The sequence below is a fragment of the Aethina tumida genome, chromosome 7, assembly GCF_024364675.1.
Source record: "Aethina tumida isolate Nest 87 chromosome 7, icAetTumi1.1, whole genome shotgun sequence".
Classification (NCBI taxonomy): Eukaryota; Metazoa; Arthropoda; class Insecta; order Coleoptera; family Nitidulidae; genus Aethina; species Aethina tumida.
Window position 1 is genome coordinate 5,845,958 of NC_065441.1, and position 12,073 is coordinate 5,858,030.

General features: G+C 38.1%; 2 protein-coding genes across 4 annotated transcripts; one reads left to right on the top strand and one right to left on the bottom strand.

The window, feature by feature from the left end:
- The first annotated feature begins 284 nt into the window (after window positions 1-284).
- On the top strand, window positions 285-10,073 carry LOC109601802 (uncharacterized). Of its 3 annotated transcripts, none has more exons than XM_049969375.1 (14): window positions 285-427; window positions 558-791; window positions 2,368-2,493; window positions 3,376-3,564; window positions 3,622-3,795; window positions 3,853-3,924; window positions 3,983-4,628; window positions 5,289-5,409; window positions 5,467-5,690; window positions 5,742-6,200; window positions 6,277-7,308; window positions 7,688-8,508; window positions 8,567-9,020; window positions 9,261-10,073. In XM_049969375.1, the coding sequence occupies exons 2-14, from the start codon at window positions 636-638 to the stop codon at window positions 9,668-9,670; spliced, it is 4,884 nt and encodes a 1,627-aa protein (XP_049825332.1). In that variant the 5' UTR covers window positions 285-427; window positions 558-635; the 3' UTR covers window positions 9,671-10,073. The 3 variants fall into 3 exon arrangements, with proteins under 3 accessions (XP_049825332.1, XP_049825334.1, XP_049825333.1); XM_049969377.1 differs by having other exon boundaries at window positions 3,622-3,768; XM_049969376.1 differs by having other exon boundaries at window positions 3,388-3,564.
- LOC109601810 (probable asparagine--tRNA ligase, mitochondrial) lies at window positions 10,062-11,791 on the bottom strand. Its single transcript, XM_020018097.2, has 3 exons — window positions 11,638-11,791; window positions 10,561-11,586; window positions 10,062-10,511 (listed from the first exon to the last, which is right to left on the bottom strand). Exons 1-3 carry the CDS (start codon window positions 11,761-11,763, stop codon window positions 10,251-10,253), a joined length of 1,413 nt encoding a protein of 470 aa, XP_019873656.1. The 5' UTR covers window positions 11,764-11,791; the 3' UTR covers window positions 10,062-10,250.
- Between the last annotated feature and the right edge of the window lie 282 nt (window positions 11,792-12,073).

Genomic DNA, 12,073 nt, shown 5'->3' on the forward strand with positions numbered 1-12,073 from the left:
TGAAAAAAAACACAATTTTTTGATATTTAAATTAGAGGAGCAGTATTTCCTTCAGAAGAAACATTAGACAAAAAAATATTTGGATTTTTTCATTATTGGGCACGATTTATTTATGTTAATTTTGAAATCGAATTAAAATATCACCTGGTTACATTATATTCTGTAATAATTCATACAATAAAATTATTTTAACACAATACCTCGGGCCAGGTGCTAAACGCCCGGACCCTAGGTACTAAATTTCGTATATACGTCGCCTTATCCCGGCGCATGTCAGTTTGTCTGTCACCTTCGTCAAACAAGCGCGGGTCGCCATATTGTGAATACGAGTGTGAGTGTCGCCGTCTCAATAATATTGACGTAAAACGAATAAAATGCCCAACCATCAATCACCGCAATAGCCTGACCGTAAACGCATATAACCAAGGTAATGACAAATCTAGTGTTCGTGTCGTTTGTGTCTGTGTGTGTTGTGTTACGCCATACGGGGAAAAACGATCCGTCACAAAACAGTAATGTCTGCCTCGTTCTAATTTTAAAAATTTGACCAATTTCAGGTCGTCGAGGGCGGCGCGTTATGAACTGATTTGAAAGGACGACGAGAACTTTGGGACGACCGTGCTCGACGGTGCAAGATGTCGAGCGAGGAGATCAAGGCGGAATACACGTCGAGTTTGGCGGACTTGACGTTCAACAGCAGACCGTTGATAAACGTGCTCACTATGTTGGCCGAGGAAAACATCCAAAACGCGCCCGATATAGTCGAAGCGATCGAAACGCATCTCACAAAGGTTAATATCACATTGTTATTATTAGGCAAATGGTGTCCCAGAACGCATGCTTTGGTTGTGTGCCTTCTTGGTCATACATTGTACATAATTTTCCTTACAGACATTGTGATATATTTGAATAAAAATTTCGAAAGTAACATAATTTATTTTTGCATTGCATGGCGCCGGTCATATTATCAACATTGATGGTACCCCCGAATGTCCTGGCCATCAGTATTGAATGCAATGTAAATTTGTTACTTAAGTTTGTGAAGCATTTGTCATAATTAGACTGACACAACCATCAAATTATTGATCAAACTTTCCATATTTATGGTCTTATTTATCAGTTTAATCCAACAGAATTAACAAGTAATTTCCTATAATTACACAATCACATCATTCAAAATCATACTATTATTTGTAAACGGCAGTATCTATGTTTCATGATAATTTTGATAAATTTTTATCTCCTACTTAAGTGTCAATTAGCATTCAATTTATTTATTTACTTCAATACTTTTTGGTTTTGAAATACCATAAACTAAAGCATTTTTACTACTATTTAATTCATAGTGAAAGCTGTGTCGTTTTCGATTGTCGTCGTTCGATTACTGAACTACAAATTATACATGAAAATTTCATGGCATTTTATTTTTTATCAACATTTTTATTATATTGATTATATTTTATCAAAATTGACCTTGAAAAGTTTAAAATTAGTCCTATGAAAAGCAAATATTAAAAAAGTCTTGAATAATATAAAAGGCAGATTGATTTATCGACTTTCGTGAAATGGCGTGTCCCTGGGGAAAGTCCCTGATTATCTGAATAATGGGACTAAACAATGAGTGTCAGTCTGTCATAGTTACGTTAGTTTTTAACAACAAATTTTATTGTTGAATGGATTTTTTACTTCTAAGTGACTGAATTTACTTTAAATGGATGAAAGTCCCTGACAATGCTGCTAAATTATGGGGATCAACAACAAATGATACAATACATTAGATTTTAACAACAAATTCTATTGTTAAATGAAATTAAATAGATAATTTTGCTTCTAAGTGACTGAATTTATTTTAAATTTGAAATTAAAATATACACACACAAATTACAATCAAAATATTGCTTAATATTTAATACGATTGTATTAGAATTTTTCTTCTATTATTTAGCTGTAATGCATTTATATTTATATTTAGATGTTTTGCTGATCTTTCATTCTGTTACTGGGAATCCCACTTGTTTTGATAAACAATGTCGCAGTCTATTTATGGGAAATGTTGTGATACTGAATTTATTTAACAAATTTACAAAGCACCCCAGTAATTTACAAAACTAACAGTTCATAAATGGGGTTGTTTCTAGTAACTAACTCAATTTTACATACAATAATTGAACGCAACCCCTTTTAATAAACTTACACAAATTAGATTTAAGTTATGGTGTGAAAATTCAAGTTAGTGTCAGAAAATACAAAACGATTTCGAGGATGGACCAAAGTTAGTAGGTATATATAATTTAAAAGTGGTGAAATTTGATGATTAAATTAATTCGAAGCAGGTACAGGAAGGGAATATAGTGTTGTTGTGTTTAGGTTCATACAGACGTGAAGTTACCAATTTTGTATCTGATCGATTGCATCGTGAAGAATGTGAGGGGTACGTACACGGAACTCTTCAGCCAGAACATTGTTTCGACGTTCTGCAGCGTCTTCAAAGTGGTATGTATAAGTTATCAGAACGATTTAATTTAACGTTGATTGGGTGAGGTGAGATTTCTGTTATTAAACGTGTACTGTAGTTTATTTTTTTACCTTGACAACTTCGGGATGTGTGTTTGTCGATGATTATTTGTTTTTCTTGTAATTATCATTCAGTCGCAATTAGAGAGGTAAGTATGATCTTAATATGGTCACGTTGCGTTAAAGGAAGACATGAATAAGTTTCTTTTTGTCGATTTCAAGGTTGCAATCACTTCGATTATTGGCTTTCTTTTTAGAAAGATTTAACCTGTCTTTACTGATGTAATGTGACCATGTTTAAGTTTAAACAATTCAGTTATCAAGCACTTTGTTCGTTTTATTAACATTTATAATGCAAAACGTATTAATGTTATCAGTGTTGTCGTACGAAATACGTTTAACATTGACACGAATTGTTAGATAAACATAATTGTTTCTAAATAAACCAGAAATTCAATTGTTATACATTTACAGTCAAATGTCCAAGTAATTTATATGCAGCCTTGGTGACCACAGTCAAAATATAATTGGACAGTTGGAACACAACAATTTGATGGCCTCAATTTTATAATAGCATTCATAATCCGTCCAATGATCGATATTTTTATATTTAACTCCAGTTTTTTAATAATTTTTTGTTGTACTTTATTAATATCTTGTAACTGTGTTAAACAAATTTATTGTAAATAAGATTTTAATTTACAGAATTTGGTGCGTTTACTAATAAAATTTCATGTTGCGTTGTGTTTCATTTTCCCCACACCAAAACAGTCTAAAATTGCCGAAGTTTGAAATGGAAATCTTGCCTTTAACTCAGATCACGGACTCACAATTAACCAGTCACGTTTAAACTAATTGAAGTTGTTACATAAGGTGGACGAAAAAACGCGTGCCGAGATGTTTAAGCTGCGCCAGACGTGGAACGAAGTGTTCCCACAAAAGAAACTATACGCCATTGATGTGCAAATCAAAAGTCTGGATCCGGCCTGGCCAGTTACGGCCCAGGCACCGTCCAACAGCATTCATTTCAACCCCAAATTCCTAAAGACTGTAAGTTGTTTAGATTTGTATGGTAGAGCAAACCTGACTGGGTGTTTCTTGTTACAGCCCTCCACTAAGCTAAAAGGCACCATGGACCAGAACACGACGTCTTCTAATGACACGCTTCGCATGCAGCAACAGCTGATCGAAAAACAGAAGGAGCTGCTCGAGTTGCAGCAAAAGAAACTCGAATTGGAGCTGTTACAAACGCAGGTAAAGCTGAGGGAGTCGTCAAATAACGTAAGTTTGGCGCTTATCACGTACCTCGTTTGGCTAAACCCTAATTGTTGTTTTCAGATTGCCGTCTCCAAGGATCCGAGGAAGGCTTTCAACCACAATGCGGTGGTTAACAAGAAGCCGGCCGGAATTGTGAGTACTGTTACATTTATTTAAAAATAGGCGTCTACAATTGTTTTGTTCCTTTCAGGGCGCATCAGCGGGCAACAGCAGACCTCAGGGACAAAACAACGTGAACAGAATCAACCCAGTCAACTCCACGATGATAAACGCGATGAAACGCAACGTGAACAGAGATCCTCGTTTGCAGAAGCAGACCAACAACACCGGCAACAAGCAAGAGCCCGGCCAAAAGTCCGACACCAACGTTCCCAGCAAGGTAAACGTTAGAATCGACCCGCGACTGAACAACGCCAACAAGGACGCCCCGAAGGCGGACGCCGGCAAACCCAAATCCCCGCTGAAGAGCTCGAAGTCCGACAAGCCGAGGAGCGCGACGAAGAACGGTTCAGACACATCCAAGTCGTCGCAGGACGATGAGAAAAAGGACAAGAACGACAAATCGAGGTCGCCCAGCAAGAAGGACAAGGACAAGAAAAAGGACAAGTACGAGGACAAGAAGTCGAGCTCTAGCAGGCCGAAAAAGTCCTCCGCGCCCGAAACTGGACTGTCGGCGGCCGCGTTCAAAGAGGTCAAGTCCAGAAGCAACCGCAACTATCTCAGAAGGAACCGTTCGCCGTCGGAGAGTCCGGAACGGGTGCACGACGTGGATCTCAGATCGTTCGGTCCGCCTGAAAAACAAATGCGCTTGCAAGGTGATACAACAGATGAAAAAAGTAAGATTTTTGTAGTTTTTAATTTGATAACGGTGATCCCGTTGATCGGTCTCAGTGTTAAGACATGTTATGTTTGTTTAATTAATAAATTGTTTTCTCTTGTTTTCCTGTATTGCATTTTCTTTCAGGATTTGAAAATACATCCTACTTTGATATGTCGTTTTATTTACTATCTTTAAGCGTTAGGGATATATTTTCAACAGACCCTTTTCTTTTTCTGATCTCGTCTTCCTGTACTCTTTTTTTTAGTAGAAAACTGAAGAATTGCAGTATTTGTGACTTAAGGTAAGTTGGTTTGTTTCTAATATATGCTTCATTTCCTAATTATCTTTCTTTCGAGTGTTGAACTGAAAAATTTTTTAAAATAGTGTTGAATTTTAAATTCTAAAAATGCAAAGTGAAGACAGAATAAAAGTGGACAAGGAAGTGGTGCTTAAGTGTAAAAAATATATTTTAGTAATTTGGATTTGAGCATGATTTTAAACAACCGTATTACATTTCTTAAGTTGCAAATACAATGCAAAATGGGGGAGTTTGTAATGTAGGTATACAATCATTTCTTTAAGAAAATGCAAAGTTAAGAGATAGAGGTAACACGTTTTATTATTTTTATAAAACTATATAGGAAGGATAAATCTTAACTAAACTAATTGATTATAGGTGGTAATAATAAAGATGTCGATTTACGTCAAATACCTGCCTTGGTTGGAAAGAAGAGGGCATCTACAGAAACTTTAGATGCTAACGTTACGAAAAAGAGTAAAACTGAAGTACTCGATATGTAAGTAACAATTTTATCGCCTTTAAACATTTAACTTAACAAAAATTGTTCTTTTAGATTGTTTGGAAACGAAGATACAGATTTAAGGAAGTTGTCGTCAGTCCAGAACGATAGACCTCCCACACCGCCTCCTCCAATCATCTCTTCCACTGTTGCTCTAAAAATTGATCCCGATATTGTAGAAATACCCTCAGATTCCCCTCCAAAGAAAAAGGATCTGGATGCTGTCCGTGCAAAACTCACCAACGTCACCAACAGGGATAAAATCTTTTCGAAATCATGTAAGTATACTCGATTTCTTACTTTGAATGGCTCTAATTCAGTTTGTCTAGTCCACAAAAAGAAACTGGCCGCAGCTGAAGAGCAAGACACCAAATCACCGCTGGTGTCTTCGTCCACAGATGTCCACCCACAAATTATCATATCAGCCGCTGACGCACAAGCCTTTGAAGGTGGCCAAATGACCAAGGAAAAACAACAACAGCTTCTCAGCAAAATATTGTTGCAAATGGAGAAAAACCAGTTGAACGAGGCGAAGAAGAAAGATCAAGAAGAAACAATCGGTAACATATCGACACAAACCATCAGCGACGATGAGTTTGACGAAGCGTACAACAGTGAGGAAGAAAGGGAAAGGGAGCGTTTCAAGAAGGAAGTGTACGGCACCAACAGGGAGGTTGGCGACCGAGATACGAGGTTAAAGAAGGAACCAAATGAAGAGCACACGGTGAATAATCAGTACAACGCTAATAAATTCGGGGGAGGACCAAGATGGGGAGGACACTGGAGAGGTAAACATCTTTTTTTATTTTGATCTCAGTTTGTTCAAGTTTTGAGGTTTGTTTTACACATTAACGTTTCTTTTAGGTGGTAGACGGCGACACTGGGATATGAATAATCCTCAGATGCATCCGCACGGGATGCCTCCGAGGCCCGGCATGAGACCGTGGGGACCAATGGGTGGCCCGCCGCAAAATTGGCGTCCGATGGGCCCGAGACATATGTTGGCGCCGAAGAATGATTTCATCATCACTGATGACGATAGGAAGTCGCCAGAGGGCTCCTCTGACTTGGTAGTAGAGCCGATCAATTCAGAGGAAATAAAGTCTATAGTGATAGACGGTATGTCGAGGGAAATCCGTTATTATGATGAAGTAGCCATCATATTTATGAAAATGGACGACCCGAGGGAGATTTCTTTCCAAGACGCCACCAGGAGGGTGACATTCAACGACAAAGACTCTTACGTGTTGTCGTTCAATCAACCGTATCAGGATGTGTTAGTGAATGGGGAGGTCTGTAAAGTTCGTCTGGGGGTGCCAAGCAGGGAGATTTATATAAATTACAAACCGTACGAGTGTTATTTCGGTGGGCCGGGCATTACAGTGGAATTGGGTGGGTCAAATGTTTTGGTTAAATTGGACGGACCTCCGCCTCAAGTGAAAATCGGCCGACAGCGTACAGATCTGGTGGCTGGCCGTGTCAACCTCATTATTAATGCTAAGAAAATAATTCCTGTGTTTCTTGATGCTAAACCACAAAAGTTTGTATTAGATGGAGAAACGCTTACATTAAGATTTGTAGATTCATTGAAAACTGTATTAATAAACGATTGTCCATTTAAAGTTGAATTTGGTGGTCTCCCCAAACCTGTTACAATCCACGGTACGAAACACTTTATAAGATTTTCAGTATTACCCAATGGCGTCAAGCCGGGTCATGTACGCATCAAGGATATGGAGGTACTGGGACAGAGTCCGTCCCACATCGCCGCCGCAATCGACGAGACCAGTAGGGATGGCTCCGAAAAGGCGCTTCCCATCCTTGCATCCAAAAGGGCACTAGATTCGCCTGACAACTCGAATTCAGCGCAATTTTTCCAAAACATTTTGCAGCAAAGTAAGTCTCCAGTTTTGGTCATCAGAGTGCACAGCTGTTCGGATCATCAATACCAGGATTCAATGTTCTGTTTTTATTATATTATGTTGTGAACGTCGTAAGGAAAGAAAGTAAAAGTTCGCTGTAATATTTTACTTAAAGGTGGATATTGAACATGGAACAGTTGTGTAATCTTAAGTTTTGTAACACAAATTAGATTAGCCATTTAATTCACACAAAAAAATATAAAACCAACCATAAAAATTATAAATAACTGTTATATCCAGTAAGTGAAGTAAGTTAAGTAAATATCTTACCTATTAATTTTTCTTTCTCATATTTCTGTAGCCCATTATTACTTCAATTTGTTAAGAGATTATTAACACCAATTCATTTTTAGCAAACTCGGACATGCTGTCCAGCGTTATAGCATCCGCCACTTCCCAAAATCCGACCTCCGGCGGTTACCAAATCGACGCCACCTCCAACTCTGACAGCCAACCTGGCCGCACGGAGTCGCCCGGCCAACTAAAGGATGCGGTACTGCCGCCGCTGAATATCAACGACCTGTTCCAGAAACTGGTCGCCACCGGTATCGTGGCGACATCATCGACGAAATCCGAACCTCACCAACCGGCCAAACCACACATCAAATTGCCGGTGGTGGAAGTGCCCAAGGCGGAATCGCCGCCACCTAAGAGGAACCCGATGGAACTTATCAAGTTGGTAACGTTCGACAAGCCGGAGACTTTGAAGGTGGCGCAAGCCGGTCTTTATAACATTTTGTACACTGGTATGCAGTGTAGCAGTTGCGGCATGAGATTCCCGCCGGAACACAGCATACATTACAGCCAGCACTTAGACTGGCATTTCAGACAAAACAGGAGGGGTAAAAGAAACATCAGGGTGGCTTCCAGCAGGAAGTGGTACTATACTCTGTCGGACTGGAAGAATTACGAGGAAATTGAAGATCTCGAAGAAAGGGAGAAGAATTTCTTTGATCAACAAGCCACACAGGCCGAGGGCCAGGTTGATGAAGCCGAAGAAGAGGTCGAAATACCAACTGTTCTGGCGGATCCATCCATGCCCAACGATCAGTGTGAGGTATGCAAGGATCCGTTCGACCAGTTTTTCAATGAGGAACGGGAGGAGTGGCATCTTCGTAATGCCATAAGAATAGATGACAAGTGTTATCACCCCGTTTGTCACAGCGATCTCATGGTAAACTTTCTTTATATTGTTCGCTTTAATAGATTTATTAAGCCACGTTTTATTACAGAAATCACTGCAAGATTCCACAATGGAGGAAAATCAGTCTGAGCATTCGGCGGAAGAACCGGTGAAAGAAAAGAAAGAGGTCATTCCCGGCCTTCAGATCGTTCTCGACGACGACGAAGAAGCCCGCGATGTTGAGATTCTCGAAAGTGACGAAGAAAAAAAAGAAATACAAGAAGAGAAGGAAGAACCTGAGGAGCCTGCTGAAGAGCAACCCATGGAAGATGACGGAGACGATGACGACGTTATTCTAAATGAAGTGGCTCCTATTAAGATTGTATTGGATGACGATGATGACGATGAGGACGACGAATATGTCCCAACTCCCTCCACCAACCATCACGTCAAGATTAAGAAGGAACGTGTCGAAGTCGACGATGGTTTTGAAGATGTCGGCGGGCTCATCAGTCTGCCCAATGGGGGCACTATTAAAATTAAGGCTGAACCAATTGATCACGGTACGTGTTATGCCTTATGAATTTGACTTTTTTCACATTTTTTATTATTGTTTAATCAGAGTTGTTGTCAGGTCTTTCTGGTATTACGCCCGGAACATCAAACTTAGGTTTGTTGAAGATTTCTGTAGGCTTCATCGCAGTGTAATGCGATTACTGGGATGTAAAGATTAGAATAACTGCAGCAGCTTTTTATAAATGAATGTTAGTAAATTCAAGGCCTAATAATGTTTTATTTTTTAGATGAAATTGCACCCTTGGACGCCTCGGATCCGAATGAATCATTAATGAATGACAAGGAAGAACTGGAGGAACCGGAAACGCCACAAATGGAACAACAAGCCCCGACGACCGGGTTCATAACGACAATAGACGGAAATGTGGAACTGGCCTCGGACATACCAACCACGACAACCGCGAGTAAAGGCATCAAGATTAATATAAGCAAACCATTGGCTGTGATAGCATCGAAGGAACCAATCAAGGACGAGAGCGAAACGATGGAACAAGTGATAGACCCGTCGCAACCGCTCCCGCCTGGTGAGGAACCGGTGCAACTAAGTCTCAAACCTAGTTTGAGAGGGGTGGAGCTTAAAAAGATGCCACCCGTCCGCAAGGGCTCTGAATTAAGTGGTTTGTGTTCGATAATGTGATTCTATTGAATATAGTGCGAGTGAGTGTAAATAATAAATGATGAATTTGTACATAGACGGAAATTGTATAATTAAATTATTTTTCACACGCGGTGTTGCATTGAAATGAATATGTAATTTTTTTGGCACGGCTCGTTTTGCCAGTGCACAATAGAAATCAATTTGTTTTATTTTGTGTACGCGCAAAGACTTGTTTTTATCTGTCCTTTGTTATTTGTTGGAAATAAATATTTTTTTAGAAAACGTGTCTGAGTTTGTATATTATCTAGTATGTATATTATAATCCTTTATAGACATTATTCAGCAGACTATGTTTACTGCATAATTAATCCATTGTAGTTTGTTAAGCTTTGAAGATCGTATTTTAGTTATTGAGGAAATAAATAATTAATTTAGAGAACTATATACGTATTTTATTTAATGGCCTTTTTAAAATATACATATTTTTATTAAATTTATTATATTTCATAAAAAAGGATAAAAAATAAAAGTACAAATTTAAGTCCTTAAATTTATACTTTCATTTAAAAGATCCTATATATTTGGTCAAACAAAAATTATCACAATTATCTATTAACATTTACAAATTACAGTTGTGTGGCCACCTAGGAAATGGTATAGTATCTTTAATATTTGTAATTCCTAACAAAAATTGCAAATATCGTTCAAATCCTAAACCGAAACCTCCAGTTGGAACACCTCCAAACTTCCTCAAGTCTAAGTACCATTCCAAATTAACACCTAATGGTATCTCAGCACTAAGTTTATCATAATCATCTTGACGTAAACTTCCTCCAACCAATTCACCAACATTTGGAACTAGCAAATCTAAAGCTGAAACCTACAAGACAATTGTAAATTGTATAATTCAGAGGCTAACAAGAACAAACCTTGGAAGGGTCATCTGGACATTCTTTCATATAAAATGGTTTCATATCTTTAGGCCAGTTTATGACAAAAGTGGGAACACCACCTAAATGATTCACAAGGAAAATTTCATGTTCCTTTGCAAAACCGTCCTTTTCATCAAAGGGTTCTTTATATTTATCTTTATTTTGTAGTAAAATGTCGACAGCCTCACTATAATTCAACACATTAAACGGTTTATTCAGCCAAGTAAATTCTGTCTCTGTTTCCTTACAACTAATCACATCCTCTTGGTTTTTATCCAAGACTTCTTGTGTAACAGATTTAACAAGTTTCTCAACTAAGTTGAGTATGTCCTCTAATTTATTTACAAACGCAACTTCAGCCTCAAGCATGTAAAACTCAGATAAATGCAACCTAGATCTGGAATTTTCTGCTCGAAAAGTGGGCCCCAGAGTGTAAACTTTGCTTAAACCGTGCGCCGCAGCTTCCAAGTGCAGCTGGCCAGACACAGTGAGATACGCTTTCCTGTTGAAATAACCCTCTTCCAAACTTAAACCATCCTTCAACATCGATTTTAAGGTTTCACTACTCTCTGGCACCACTTTAAAAACTTCGCCGGCACCCTCGCAATCATTGGACGTTAAAATAGGCGTTTGCACGTTCACGTAGCCTTCCGCGTTAAAGAAGTTGTGAATGGCCAGGTTGGCGGAGCTACGCACCCTTAGAACGGACGCGAATTTATTTGTTCGAGGACGAAAATGCAAATACTGTCTTATGTATTCTGATGTGTATTTTTTTCTGGGGGCAAAGGGGTAACCATCTGATATTACGCAAGGTCCAATAACTGTTATGTCATCCGCATTCATTTCTAACTGACCGTTTGGGGCGTGTTTCAGTAAACCTGAAGCTTTGATTGAACTGCCTGTTGTTAGATTTTTGGGTTTCATGCTTTGAGGAATAAAGATTTGGAGTTTTTTATCTGTAGATCCGTCGCTGATGTCTATGAATACGTTCTGCTTTTGCGTTCTTAAGGATTTCACCCAACCCTAAAGTGGAAAGTTTTATTTGATGGGAATGAGCAAGTTTTATTTACTCACTTGAATTTCCACTTTTGTATCCACTTCATTTTTTTGAAGTACATTGAGAACGTTAGCTGAAGAGCTCGCATAAAATCTTGAAATGCCATTTAAAATTGGCTTTTTGAAAACTAAATTTTTTAACATGATAATAGTTAGGTTATGTATAAAAAGTGAGGTTATTTTGTTGTTGTCTGTTTAAGTTCATCGAAACGAATTAAATATTAAATTTACAAGTTTATTATGTATATTATTGATGTATAATTGTTATTGCATTCCAATTTTTATATTGCATTAACTATTTTTAAATTATATTAATAATTTTAGCTAAGTGAATAAAAAGTGAGGTTATTTTGTTGTTGTCAGTTGAGGATTACCGTTTTAATTTTTAAAGGTCCATGTTACTCCATATTTTTGAAGTGAATTTAATTATAAAATAAGTTATATTGTAATTTAA